General features: G+C 44.8%; 1 protein-coding gene across 1 annotated transcript in view; it reads right to left on the bottom strand.

Annotated features, from left to right (window-relative positions):
- The window catches only part of CHST11 (carbohydrate sulfotransferase 11), a 174,054-nt gene extending 172,878 nt beyond the window's left edge, over positions 1–1,176 (bottom strand). The window contains exon 1 of the mRNA XM_008505243.2: positions 1,059–1,176. Coding sequence (XP_008503465.1) covers positions 1,059–1,176 — 118 coding nt within the window. The remainder of the gene's footprint in view (positions 1–1,058) is intronic.
- Positions 1,177–14,269: the final 13,093 nt, after the last annotated feature.

The raw sequence follows: 14,269 nt of genomic DNA on the forward strand, positions 1-14,269 counted from the left end.
GCTCAGCTGTCAGAGCCCTCCAAAACAAGACACTGCAAGTGCAAGTTCGGCCGCATTCCTCAGGCAGAAAGGGAAAAAAAAAAAAAAAAAAGAAAAAAGAGAGGCAGAGGGGCAGATCAAAATTAATTCTTTTTTGCCGCTCTGGATAAATTTCACAACCAAGCTGCACAAAGCTGTCTCGCTGCGATCCACGATGGATCCCTGCACGCATCAGACGGAGCGTGAAGTTTCCACGGCCCCATCCCACCTTCGCGTGAATCAGCAGCCGACCTACGAGTGACTTCCACGGGAGTCAGCATCCGCTGCCCCGGTACCGCTACATCCCTGCTGTCCATCACCCTTGTAAACTGAACAATCGAAACCGCATTCAGTAGTTCGGAGTTCGGAGCAGGACTTGTCACGCCCCTGAGTGACACCCCGCAGGCTGGGTCTGGCCGGACCCCCGCACCCAGCCAGAAGCCTAAGCAGGGTGAGCCCCCAGCATAGAGGGGGAGGCAGGACCGGGCAGCCGTCCCCACCGCGGGCAGGGACGGACCGGGCAGCCGCCCCACCAACTTGGGCGAGCTGGCACGAAGTTGCCCGCGGGCAGCTGCCGATCCCCTTAAGCATCCCCAAAGACACCCCGGGGGGTGCAGCCCCACCGGGGAATTGCCGGACCGGGGGTGCCCTCTCGGCGGACTGGGACCAGGCAGCTCCCGGCGCCGCACTTCCCCGCGGCAGGGCTGACCGGTCCGTGCCGTCTCCCGTTCCCCCAAGCGCACGGCACAGAGCTGAGGTCAACACCATTTAAAAACCGAACAACTTTCCTCCCTCCCGCGGGAAGTTTCCTGCGGCGGGCGAAGCGACCTTCCCGGGCGGTGGCCGGGACAGGGCTGCAGAGCCCCGCGCCTGCCGCAGCGGCGCCGGGAAGCGAGAGCCGGAGCCGACAGCAGCCGGTGAGGAGCTGCCAGGGCGCCCGCCACCTGCGCCGGCGGGGAGCGGGGCCGGGCTCTACCCTTTCGCGGAGCCGGAGCCGATGCCGTTGCGGTGGTGCCGGTGCGGCGGTGCCGGTGCCCTACCTGGGTGCAACATACTTTGGAAATAGAAGATGACGAGGATGAAGGAGCCCACGGAAGTGACCAGGACCATCCTGCACACCCGGTTCATCCTCATTACTTCCAGCACCGCCGGCTTCATGGCGTTGTCCGGCGGCGGAGCTGGGGGGGAGGTTGGGGCGAAGCGGCAGAGCACGCACGGCTGCTGCTGAGAGCCGCTCCGCGCCCGCGGCGCTCCGAGGTGCCGGGGAAAAAGGAGGAGGAGGTGGAGGAGAAGGAGGAGGAAAAGAAGGAGGAGGAGCCGTAGCCGCTGCCACGGCCGCCGCGCCGGAGGATGCTCAAGCGCTCTCGCCCCGCGCCGGGGGGCGCTAATGCTTGCGCTGGGCGTGTCCACACGGCGCGGCAGGCGGAGGGGCGCTCTGCGCGGCGCGGGGGGTAGGCGGGCCGGGCGGGGAGCGGGGGCGGAGCGAGACCCCCCCCTTCGCCAAAGGGAGAGATGGTCCCGCCCGGAGGCAGCGGCGGCGGCAGCAGCGGGCGGGGGGGCTCGGGGCTGCCTCGAGGGGTCGGGGCCGAGGCCGAGGCCGCCGCGGGGCGCGTTCTGCGGGGGGAGGGGCTGGGGCGTGCCGGGCGTGTGCGGGCGCCGCGAGGGCCAACGGGCGGCGGCGGCGGCTCTGAGGAAGGAGGCGGCAGAGGCTGCCGGGGTGGCGGAGGCTTTGCCGGGGTCCCGGCGGCTTTACCCAGCTGGGCTCGGTGTCCAGGAGCTGCTGTCGCTTCGGCCTCTCTGCCTGTGAACTTGATCCCCTCCGGATCGTTCTCGCCCTCCTGAGCTTTGGGTCGGCCGGCGAGGAGCGCTCCCCTCTTCCCCCCTCCGCCCAATGCCCTCAGCGCTAAGGGAGGCTTTTACCCGCGCTCGGTGTGTGCTGATTTTTTGTTTTCCGGGCTTTTTTTTTTTTTTTCATTTATTTGTGTGTGTGGTGCCTGCCACTCCGTTAATTCTGAGTGCCGCCTTCAAGGTTCTCTCTCCCTTTAGTGTTACAGAAGACATGTTAACAGCCTCTCCGTGCCGTCGTTTATTCTCCGGAGTTGCGCTGTCCCGCCTGGTAGCTTTTAATATTTATAATGGGGTGTAAACACTGACTTCCAGAAGCCCTGAATCATCCCTGATGAAAACAGTGCCACCTGGCACGCCAGAAATGAACCCTTTTCTGCCTTTTAAGCGCAAGGCTTCAAGTTCTTTGAATCGGCCAACTAATTGCTCATTTGCCCGTGAGAAAACAAAAAGGTTCTTCTTCCCCCACGGTTCCTCCACCCAAGTCTCGGTAGTGGGGAGAGGGGCAACGAGATACAAGACCGTCCGTGGGAGGAATGCAGAGCTGAGAGCAGCAGGACAAGAGACATCTTCCCCTTCCACTCGTGTGGGCATCAGAGTTTGGGGTGATGCCCACGATCATGATGCTCCGGAAGCACCGGGGGCTTCCGAGCCCGGGGTGCCTCAGCGACTCCGGGTCAGCCAAGTCTTGAGCTGAGTTTCTAGCGCTAACCGCAGCGGAGCTCCCAAGCTGGGGGCTGTCCGCTTGCTCAGGGCTAGACGGGTGTTGGAAAGGAACTTGTTGCTGGATGGAATCTGCTTCGTAGCAATACACCATTTATCTTCGCACTGTGTTCTGTCTGTTCCCCTGATGCACCTAAATGCTGGTTTGCTATTGCTTTTCTTTCTGCTAAACTGAAAAACGTTCTCTTACTCCTGATATCATCTTCATGTGTAGAAGGATGGGGTTTTTTTTCCCTCGCATATCTGTCTGTTCTTCCAATATAGTTGAGGGGGAGGAAGTCTTTAAAATTAAAATTTCCTTCAACAGGCTCAGCCGAAGGCTGGGATACAAGTGGAGTAAAAAAAAGGTTAAGCTAAAAAAAGCCTGCAGAAAACCTTCCTGGAGATTGGTGACAAAAACTTGTAAAGTACCCAGGGTTTTCCATTCAAAGTTTCTGAAAACCAATTAAAAGGCTTTTACAGAATAAAAGAATTGCCACTCCCCCCCAGTAATAATACAGAAATAAAAAATAAGAATAATATAAATTAATACAGAATAACCCCCGCACCCCCCAGATATAATATATATATATCAATACATATATCTCCCATTAGAGCATCTCCAGAAGTGCCTCATCTACACATTTTTTAAACACTTCCAGGGACAGTGACTCCAACACCTCCCTCGGCAGCCCATTCCAATGCCTAATGACTGTATCAGTAAAGAAATTCTTCCTCAGATCTACTCTAAAGGATACCTCAAGGATAAACGAATAATTAGGTAGACAGAGTAGTAATTTGCAACAGAGTAGATTACTTAAGCTTGGCCCAGAATTCTTTTTATTAGAAATAATTTCCATTGTTCGTTAAGGTTTCATGCAGTGTATCGCTGAGTTTCTGTAGATTTATTTTTCCAGGTGCATTTTTTTTCAGTAGTTTTGATATGCAGCGACTGTTTTTTAGTCTTTCTAAAGGAAACTTTAAATTGATTTTCCTCCTTTAAATCCAAACCTCAAAAGTAACACACGATTGTTCTATGGAAAACACTAGATAAAGAGAAGTACTAATACGAATGCATCAAAGTGGCAAATCTTTACATCAGTCAACAAAAGTCAACCAGAAGCATTAAAATGGCATTTTAATGTCTACCCACCAATACATATGCTACAGCACAATAGCAACTGCAGGATTTTAACAGAACTGGACTGTATCCAGGAATGTGGATAAGACACTGCAGGGTGAGGGCAAAATGCTAAAACTCAATGCTCTGTCAAGAAGCAGAAGGAGAGAAACACTTTATGCTGGCAGAGGAGGTGGTCTGTTGTTCAGTGTGGCTTAGCAATACTTCCACTTTTTCTGAGCATCATCCTCTGATGAAATGCTGGAGCATTTTAAAGCAGCAGGAAGCAAATCACCAGCTGTGTTGCCATTTACTATTAAAAGAACATTATAAAAGTAATACCTTCATGATGGACACTGGCAATTCCAAACTTAGCATCCTCCCACACACTTGCAGCCTCTCTGCAAATTTCAGACTATGAGAACCTTTCTAATGTCTGGTGACTCAGGACAATGAAATGCAGCAACCCATTTTGCAGAGACTCAGACAGCTGTGCTTTGGATTTCCTACAGAAAAGAGCAGAACCAAGGGAACACAAGGAAGCCCAGTTTTCTTTTCAGATGGATGCCAAGTTACAGAGTAGATACATGAACAGTTCAGGCACTTCTTCTGAAGCATACCTCTGAGCAGAAACTTCAACAGATGCAGAGCAGTAGGGAGTCTGGATAGTGCTGTAGGTGTGATCACCTACCATTCCCAGGACAATAACCAGCAGTCAGTATCCCTGAATAAAAGTAGTCTCCTCTCTCCTCATCCCAGAGGCTTCTGGAAAGAAAGACTTAAGAGATTAAGAACCAGATGCCAGTGACATCAAAAGAAGTCCAGACAGTGCTTTGTACATTATTTTGTACAATGAAAAAAGCTGCACAAAAAAACCAACCAAACAAAACCACCCACATCACTATTTATTGATAAAGCTCTAAAAATAACAAAACTGCAGTTGAAAAACACAGACAGAAATACAATGTGTGGTAAACTCAGAGTGCAATCTATAAAAAAAATGGCAAGCAGGCCAGTACTGAAGGGCATGTTGAAATGTGAAACTGAAAACCACTAGAAAATAGAGCTATCTGTGAGAAGCCTATAGGTGTCTGTGCAACTTTCCATCTGTAATGAAAGAATCTCAAAAGGTTCCTTTGTTTTACACCAATTAGCTTCATCCTCTTGCAAACAGAAGGCAAAACTTGCAGAGAATGTCATCAAGAGGGGGTAATTATTACTGGAGGAATATGCACAAGCTTTTAGGCATGTAAGCCACCTCCAGATTTGAAACAGAAATGGCAAATTTCAGACTCTAATCTGTCCTTAGACTGCTATGACTCCAGTCCCTTCCTTCATGACTCCAACCATCACAGGGTGAAGCAGTCTAGTTAAGTAAACCAGAAATATCTTCTGCACATGTGTTCTACTTATATTCTCTGGGGACAGTTTTAACTTGCTCTACCTAAAATAGCCGTATCATTAAGAAACCAGGTCTTGGGTTTTGTCCACAAAGGAAAGAGCACATTGCTCTAAAGATTCCAGCCAATCCGTGGACCTTTCATTTGACAGCTGCCTTGAACTGTGCTATTTGAAAAGTAGGAAGTCAGATTTTAAGAGCCCATGTTAATGGTCAGGCACTCACCTGCCTCATACCTTGTAGGGCCCAGCAGTGCCACCTAGGATTGCCTGGTAGTCAAAATGTGATTACTGATGTTAGAATCATAGAATGGCTGTGGATGGAAGGGATCTTAAAGCTCATCTAGTTCCAACTCCCCCAGATGGGCTGGGGGGGCACCTCCCACTGGACCAGGTTGCTCAAAGTCCCATCCAGCCTGGCCTTGAGCATTTCCAGGGAGGGAACTGCAGCCACAACTTCCCTGGGCAACCTTTGCCAGTGTCTCAGCACCCTCACAGGAAAGAATTATTATTATTATTACCCTAACCTAAACCTAATACTCTACTAACATCTCATAACGGTCTTTTAAGATACTGATTCTGATACAATTTTTAAAAAGACACTGAGAACCTCCCTACCCCAGCTGATTTCAGTGGAAGGAGGACAAAGCTCATTTACCTGCACAGATTTCTCAGTCAGCAGTTCACTGGGCACATGAATGAAAGGCCACCCACCTCCAGGAAGCTGCAACCATAGACAGCCCTTTCTGCAGCTGAGCAGATGTCTTGCCCTCTTCCTCTTCCCTCCAAATAAGAAAACCCCCACACCAAACATGTTCCCACAGCTGAAGAACCTGCTGCAGTTCTGAAACACCTTCTCTTGGATTTTGCATTTTCTACGGTCTTGCCTTAGGGTAATGCTTTAATATTCTGTGCAGCCCGAAGTACTGAATTAGAAAGAAGGGCCCATGTTCTTGCAGTATTTTACGAATGGTTCCAGGTATATCTTCAGTGTCCTTTTCTGGAAATACACAAGGTTTTGTTTGTTTGTTTGTTTTTTCTTCTAGATTTTAAAATACTTTATACTACCTGCCTCTCTCCTCCCCAACCAGCTTCCTCCTGTTACTTCAGAGAGGATTTCAACTGTCTTCATTATAGACAGAACAAGTCTATGACTTCTTAGACTGCATGCCTCCCAGGTAGTGCAAACCAGACTGATGAGAGGCAGTATTTCTAAGAATGCAATGTGTATTATCTGAACAAAAGCATTGTCGTCCCCACCTCCCCTGTTCTAAAAGACCACAGATTAGTTTTGTGCTTTGTTTGTTCATTAAGGAATTGTAGCTTACTTCCTTTCTCAAAAGACTTACTAGCAGATTGTCCTGTGATGGGAGCAGATTCTTCCCTACTCTAAGTAGAGTTTCAGAAGCTGGGGAGCAGGACAGTGTTTCCAGGGCTCAGTACAGAGCCACTCCCATCTTCAAAATGCAAGTTGCACCTTTATTATTATCTACTAGTAATCTTTATTATTACTGTTTTTTCTTATTATCCTCAATATGGAAGCATCCAAGCAAGCTTTAGGAAGGTCCCCTGTAGTGCAGACCCTTGCATTTTTGCCACAATGGCACGTACCTGGCTTGCAAGCACACTAAAATGTGCTGCTAATGTCAGCGTGCTGACAAGAGTGGATGGACAAGGCTGTGTCTTGTAAAACCAAGAACAATGCTGTGCATTTAAATGACTTCACTATGCTGACAAAAGCTTCTGTTGTAGAACTGTCTTGCTTTAAATGTGACAGAATACAGGATCATGGTGAAGTTAAACAAGGTATGTGAAAGGACAAGCATACATTTGGCTTACCTCAGTTCATAAGCAAAAGCAATCAGGAGAAGCAATTTATGATGTATTTCAGATTAAAGTAGGATTAAAAAGCAAAATCTTTGGCTCACACAAGGCTATTGTGGTATTAATTGCAAAGCTCTTAGCTAAAAGACTTGGAGGAGATAGGCATGGGAGGCAATTTTTTAAGCTTTGCTTTAAAGTATGCAATATCTAGAGATAATGGATGCTTACACCTCTGCCCAGTGGGATCAACAGCAGTAGTGGATTAAACACAGTGGTCCAGCACCATCCAGGACACTGCCACTGGCTTCAGAGTAAACATCAGTAAAGCCTGCAATGGGTAGCACTGGTCAAGTCTGTCAAAAGATTGACATTTACTTGTGAGATTTCTTAGCAAAAGTTTGGCTTTTGTCCTGCAATGAAATTGGCTGCACTTGAGGCACACCTCCCCCCAAAATCAAATCCAAGAAAAATTTCAGTGCATCCCATCACCACAGTTACAACCAGAGCAGCCAACACAAATTCCTGGGCAAAGCAGGCACTAAATATTTGCCAAGTTCAGTTCTCTGGATTTTTTTTTTCACCATGTGTACACTTACTTTGCAGTTAAGGACACTTTTTATGAAGTGGAACTATTGGAGTAAAGCTTAACAAATGTAAGGGCCAAGGCAGCTCTTCCAGCCAAGCTATTCTGCCCATGCAAATTTCTCCTGTGCTGAGTTAGTTGCCTTCATTAATAGGATTTTTTAAATGAAGAAGTATTTTCTCCAGCAGTGGGGGTGCACCCTTAAACAGCACTGAGCTTCAGGTCTCTTTTTCAACTGACTTTAGGGCATCATCTGGGTTATGACTCAGAGCACACAGGGGCTGAAGTAAGGAGGAATTACTGACTTTTCACAGGGTTGCTCATCCTAATTCTATTCTCAGACACCAGGGATTACTCATACTCTTCAGAACATATCACTGGCATCCTGTCATACTGCTCATTAGACAAAAGGGCCTCAAAATAAAACCTAGTGGCCAGGAAGGCAGGATGCAGTAGCTGTTGGCTAGCAGAAGCAGAACACCACAAGATCAGTACAAACTGCAAATACTTCAGAAAACATAAGCATGCTTCCTTCATTCACCTGGCAGCATTTCCTCAGCTAAAATCCAGGCAAGCTACTTTTGGGAGCAGATTGATTTGCCTCTGAGAGTTGGAGCAGTTTACATGTTACTCTGGGGGAAAAATCCAGCTGAATGGGAATACACAGACTTAAAAAAGAAAAACCAACTTTGCAGAAGAAGTGAAGAGAATCAGAGAAGAAATTATTCTTGAGGTAAAGAGTGAAAGGAATAAGGAAAATATCTACCCCACCCTGAAAAAGAAACAGGAAACTGGAAAAAACATTACTTGGAATGTCAACGTTCTACATTTTGAATTAAAGACAATATCATCTCCTGTCTTTAGGGATTTTAAGTGCCTTAACATGATTATTTGGCTTTTCTGAAACAGAGTAATCATTTTGGATTATGTAAATAATCACTGGTATTTTCTGTAGAGTGTTTATTTCAAAACCGTTTTTATTGTTGCTTCTGGGGTAGATGCAGCTCACCAACTCTTACATTCCACCCAGCTGGTTGCCAACTGGTCAAATGTCAGTACATGGTTAGTCAACAGAAAGGAATACACAGGACACAATTCATTTGCTTTAGTTTGGATATCTAAAGTGCAATGAGATGAACCATGCCCTAGAAGTGTCCAGTAACTGGGTGTCTACATCTGCTACAGATACCTGCACTGTATATGGGGAAAGTTAGATGAAATAAATCCCAACACAGGCTTCTAAATCTCTTTTTGTTTTGAAGGAAATGTTGCCCAATCTCACATTTTCTGTACTCTAAGGTTCAATATTATATTCTCTTTTCTTACCACCTACCTAAAAATACCTTGCAGTGAAAAATGGGAGGCATGTTCTTCATAGTTACTTCAGCATGTAAATTTCAGTTGAGGTTCTTTTAGGTCAATAATACATCTCTGATTGTCTACACACACACACACACACACAAATAAATCTAGGTAGAAATACATTTTCATTTATAAAACATTTTCCATTTAAAGTTGTGTCATTGTTTGAGGTGACACAGGCTAATTATGTGGTACCAGTATGAGGCCTAGAGGAAGGGTGTTTAGGACTCTGAGGAATCCGGGGGTGCAGAACAGAGAGGGTTCAGTATTCCTTCCCATATCCTGCCATACCCTGTAAAAGCCACGAGGGCAGAGATTTGCCCCTTCCTGCTCCACTGTACTTAGACATCTTGGAGAAAGGCTCTTGCTTTATGTTCTGCAGTACTTGTTCTGCAGTATCCAAAGTACATGTTCTTGTACATGTACATGGCAAGTACATGTTCTTGCCACATGTTCTGCAGTATCCAAATCCATTGGGTGCTGGGGAGAGCCTTGGACACCCTTTCCCAAGTCAGTTCTGCCACAAGGGATTTTCCAACACTGATCTCAGCAGTCACTGATATCAAGTTTTTCATATATTCATTTATTTGTTCCTTATCCTCATGCTACTATCCCTTTCCTGTTCAATGAAACATGTTTTAGTTTTAACTTCCAAATCTTAAGTCTCTCTTCCTTATTCCCCTTTTTCTTCCCCTGGGAGGGTGGAGGGGAATAACAGAGGGCCCTAACCTCTAAACAGATAAATTGTAATCCTGTCTCAAAACTCAATGCATTCATAAAAGCTTTTGGTTCATTATGTCACCAGAATATAATTTTTTTTTTTTTTAATGCTAAAACTGAAGATAAACACACAGCCTCTTTACCTGGAACTTGTTCAGAAGACCATTTTAAGTCAACACATACTGGGAAAATCCTTTGTTATTTTTCAGTGGTGAAACAAGTACTGTGCAGTTTTTATTCTGGTTTACATGTATAACTACTACATGTTCAATTCATGCACATATTTGACTTAAATGTTTGCTTAGAGTCCTTAGGACTTACGTCTGTTGAAGATTTTCCAAAATCAACAGCAAGTCGACATAGTCTTAAGTGGAAAGCCACATTCCTCTTACGTTGTTATGCTTTTCCTATGTCTCATTCCTCTAACATTTGCACTAGGAGAAAAAAATATGTACTGAAGCATTCTGCACAGTAGAATTACAGGTGTAAAAGACAGATCCAAGGTTGAAAAGAAGTGTTTTGTACCCAAAGGACGATTGTGCTACAGAAAATTGTCAGACTGAACAGGAGAGGAAGAAATTCATACTTACAAGTAGAACTTTTCTCACCGTCTACATTGCAGTGACCTTAGGCTTGAGAAGTGCTATGAGGTACTTAACTGAAAAGCACTCTGGGATTATGAGGAGAGGTTTAGAAACACATCCAAAAGAAAAGCATTTTCTAAAGCTAATTAAATGCTAGGGTTTTTTTTTTCTCTTTCACCATCCCTCCTCAATTAAAAGGTGTGACTTCAGAGACTCTTTCTATTTAAAGGATGCCTAGGTGATATTACAAGAGGGGAAACAGAGATAATAAATCACACAGCAGCTGTTGAAATAATATTATCCAACCTGTAAAGACATTTTTCCAAATCACTTCACACATTCGTCACTCCACCAGTATTGCATCTGTATAATGAGTTATTCTTTACCTTTTCCCTGTGGTGTGGCTCCCCATTCTTATGAACTGCCTACACTGGAGTTAGGATTCCAACTGCTCTATGAAGTTTCAGCAAAGGAGAACAGGACTCTGTCCAGCAAAGAGAATCCATAAATCATGTTGATAGCTGAGAATGGAATAGCACAGCTCACATGGTGAAGCACATCTTGCCCTAAAGGAGAAAAAAGGGTTGAGTTTACTGCTAGTTTAACCATACAAAAAAAAAGTAGCACAATTAGAAAGAATATCCATTTTTAATAATTGGCTAAGCCTTCTTTCGGCAGTCTAGAAGGCAAAAAAAGGATATTTTTGTCATCTTTCTTCTGAAGATCAAGTTAACAACTTCTTACAGAGCAACAACAACACGTTTTCTTAATCCATTCTGATACGGTTTCAGATCTGGTTTATGAATCATGAGCCACAATTCTGTCAAAGCTTATCTCTTCCTGGAGATGGGCTAGGATAACACATCCCTATTGACTACAATATCTATCAATGGCTGTTGAGGAATGAATACCATTAAGCTGTCTGTCTGACCCTGCATGGGAAGAAGAACAGTCATTTGCTGATGACATTCTAATTCCCTTTTCACTGGTCTCAAATTCAAGTAATGATTTTGTCTCTAATGATTTGGTCTCAAAATCAAGTAATGTTGCAAATGTATCCTGAAAGACATGTTGTTTTTCCCAAAAAACAAACAAACAAAAAAATTAGCTAACCCGGAGACAAAAGCATTCTGTCAATGCAACTGCAAACTGTCCTTTCCAGTGACACAAAAAGCACCTCAAATAACTTTTTTAATGCCACCTACTGAAATTGTGTCCCTTAGAGTGGGAGAAACTCAGACTATTGAAAAGCAACCTGAACCACTTCCACTGCCAGAATGCCACCCTTCCAGTCAATCATGCCACACAGCATTTGGCATAACCAGGGAGAGTGGGATTTTCATGGAGGAGATCAAGCACTGAGAGACTGCTGCACTGCCTGGCAATCCAGCCACAGAAGTTTGCATCTCAACACGGTTCTAGGTATTAATTCTCACCAAGTCTGAAGGTTTCTATTACCTTTGTGTGTGTCATTTACCAAATCAACTTTCTGTGTGTCTGAACTGTGAGTGTGGTACATTAACCTAGGCCAGCTGCCAGATCCCTACTCACCTGCTCTGTTACTCCCCCTCCTCAACAGGACAGGGTGTGGAAAATAAGACAGAAAAGCTCATAAATTGAGATAAGGACAGGGAGATAAGTTCATGGTTAGTGCATCAGGCAAAACAGACTCTACTTGGAAAGATTTATTTTAATTTGTTGCCAACAGAGCAGAACAGTGAGAAACCCATTCTTCTTAGTCTCCATATCACTCCTTCACTCCTGACTCACACCTCTCCTCCTACTGTGAGCCACACAGTTGTGATCTCTCTGCCTCTCTTTCTTCCTCAGGCTGGTCCCCTGCTCCATGGGGTCCTCCAGGGGCTGCAGGTGGCAATCTGCCCTGACATGGTCCTCCATGCAGGGAAACAACCTGCTTCACTAGGGGCTTCTCTGTGGGCTGCAGGGTAATCACTGCTCCAGTGGTAGAAGCACCTCCTTCTTCATTGACCTCTGTCTGCAGGGGTGTTTATTTTTTTTTCTTTCTCTCTCTCACAACTGCTCTGCAGCACGTTTTCTCCTTTTCTATGTTCCCATAGAGGTGTTTCACTGATGGGCTCAGGTTTGTACAGCTTTGTAGCCAGCTGTGTCTGGCATGGGGGCAACCCCTGGTGACTCCTCACAGAAGTCTCCCCTACAGCCCTCGTGCTATCAGAACCTGGACACATAAGTCTAATACACTGAGGAAGTAGATATGATCATCCTTTGGGTGTTTGGACTATAAACCTTTCATCCCTGCCTTTTCCTAGTTACCACCAGTTTTTTATTGAAGAGAAATTTCAGACCTAATTCAAACCACAGCCTGCTAGTTCACCATATAACTGATGGAATTATGGAAAAATCAAAATTAAACCAACCAAAAAACCCTAACAAACAAACAAAAAACCATCTGTGATTAATTCTAAGGAGAATGTAAATCATGAGCAGAAAGCATTTTAGGGAAGTAGATTTCACCAGTGTGTGCACAGCTTCGGATACACATCAACACGAGTTTTACTGAAATAAACTTTGAGTGTTTACACAATCAAACCAATAGCCATACATGCCACTTGCACAAATCCTACACAAGGCTTGGGAACCACACTATCCCTTCCCTCTGAAGGGTTCAGCAGTCGCAACCAATGCTGCTGGTCTTCTTCAGGTTAGCTGCTTCCCTGCAGAGCTTTTCCATCTGAAGGCCAACCACTGGTTTCGTCCAGTATTGAAGGCACAGGATTTAATGTGTACAAGCCATACAGTAAAATGCACTCCCAGGTACTCACATCACCATGTTTCTGAGGGCAGCTGACCTCATGGGCTTTGATCTTCACTGAGGAGGGAATAGGCCTGCTTGAAGATTGCCTTTCCTCTTCCAGTAGCAAGTGAGAGGTGAAGATTTGTGATGGCATTTCTCTGCTGTGATTCCAGGGACAGTTGGAGAAGCTCCATTAGAAGAAGTTCTCTTCTCTGTTCCATAGGAGAGATTTTGATAAAATAGCTCAAACTTCGTTGCTTTGGTTTGATGTTACACTCGTAACTTCAGACTTGCCATAAAGCTGAGAGAAGAAAGGAAAACCATGTTGCTTAATAACTAAGTCCAGTGGCAGGCCCTGCCTTTATCTTCACCTTTGCAGCTGTGCTTTTTATTATTTCATTTATAAATTTTTGGTAACTTCCTCTATCTGTCACAATGCTAGCAGCAGCTGCCAAATCTGTGTATACTAAAGCAACTATCAAGTAACTTTACATTAATAGAATCATTTAGGGCAGGAAAAAAAAAAAAAAAAGAAATTAAATTCTCTCTCTGGGGACGCAATCATCCTGCCAGTTTAAGTTGCAACACACACCTGATGAAATGATTGTGCCTCAAATTAAGCCTTCTAATTTGTGTATAAAACTGGGTCACAAAGCTTATTTCCTCTTCTTGATCCCCTTCACAGCTCCTATACACATTAATGCACTATATTACACAAAGCAAAAAATATGCTGGGGCTGAGCTTGGTAAATGGCTCTCCAGCCTATCCTGTGTGTTACAGTACAGCAAGCAGCCAACTTGAAATCTGAATCAAGACAAAGTGTATTTTACAGAGGTGCTCTTTGAATATGTTGTTATGGTGCTCACTAACCTTAGCTCTACCCATGCAGTAATCTTACCTCCTTTCCCCCCCACCCCCTATTTGTATCATAACATTACAAAAATCCTGTGAGTTTTTTTTTTCAAGTGTTTCTCAGTCCCTCGAGTTATGCAGGCAGTTTCCAGACTGGATTTTATAAACAACCGCAATCCTTTTTGTTACTTGTTTGCAAAATGTCCATTACAATATGCAGCAGTCACAGGAGACTTCTGTTTTCTTGGCCAAGTGCAGGTAAAAATATATATTTTTATATATATATATATATATATATATTTTTAAATAGATCTAAAGTCATCTGTACTTATTTATCATTATGCTGTAAACTGGGAGACAAAAGTTATGCATAGTGACAAAGCTCCCCAGCCAAAGTCTCTTCTCACTCAACCATCCAGACAAACAACTGATTAGTTTATCCCCCCAACAGATGTTTCAGCTGCTCAGGTTAGTGGTACACCCACTT

Source organism: Calypte anna, chromosome 1, assembly GCF_003957555.1.
Source record: "Calypte anna isolate BGI_N300 chromosome 1, bCalAnn1_v1.p, whole genome shotgun sequence".
Taxonomy (NCBI): domain Eukaryota; kingdom Metazoa; phylum Chordata; class Aves; order Apodiformes; family Trochilidae; genus Calypte; species Calypte anna.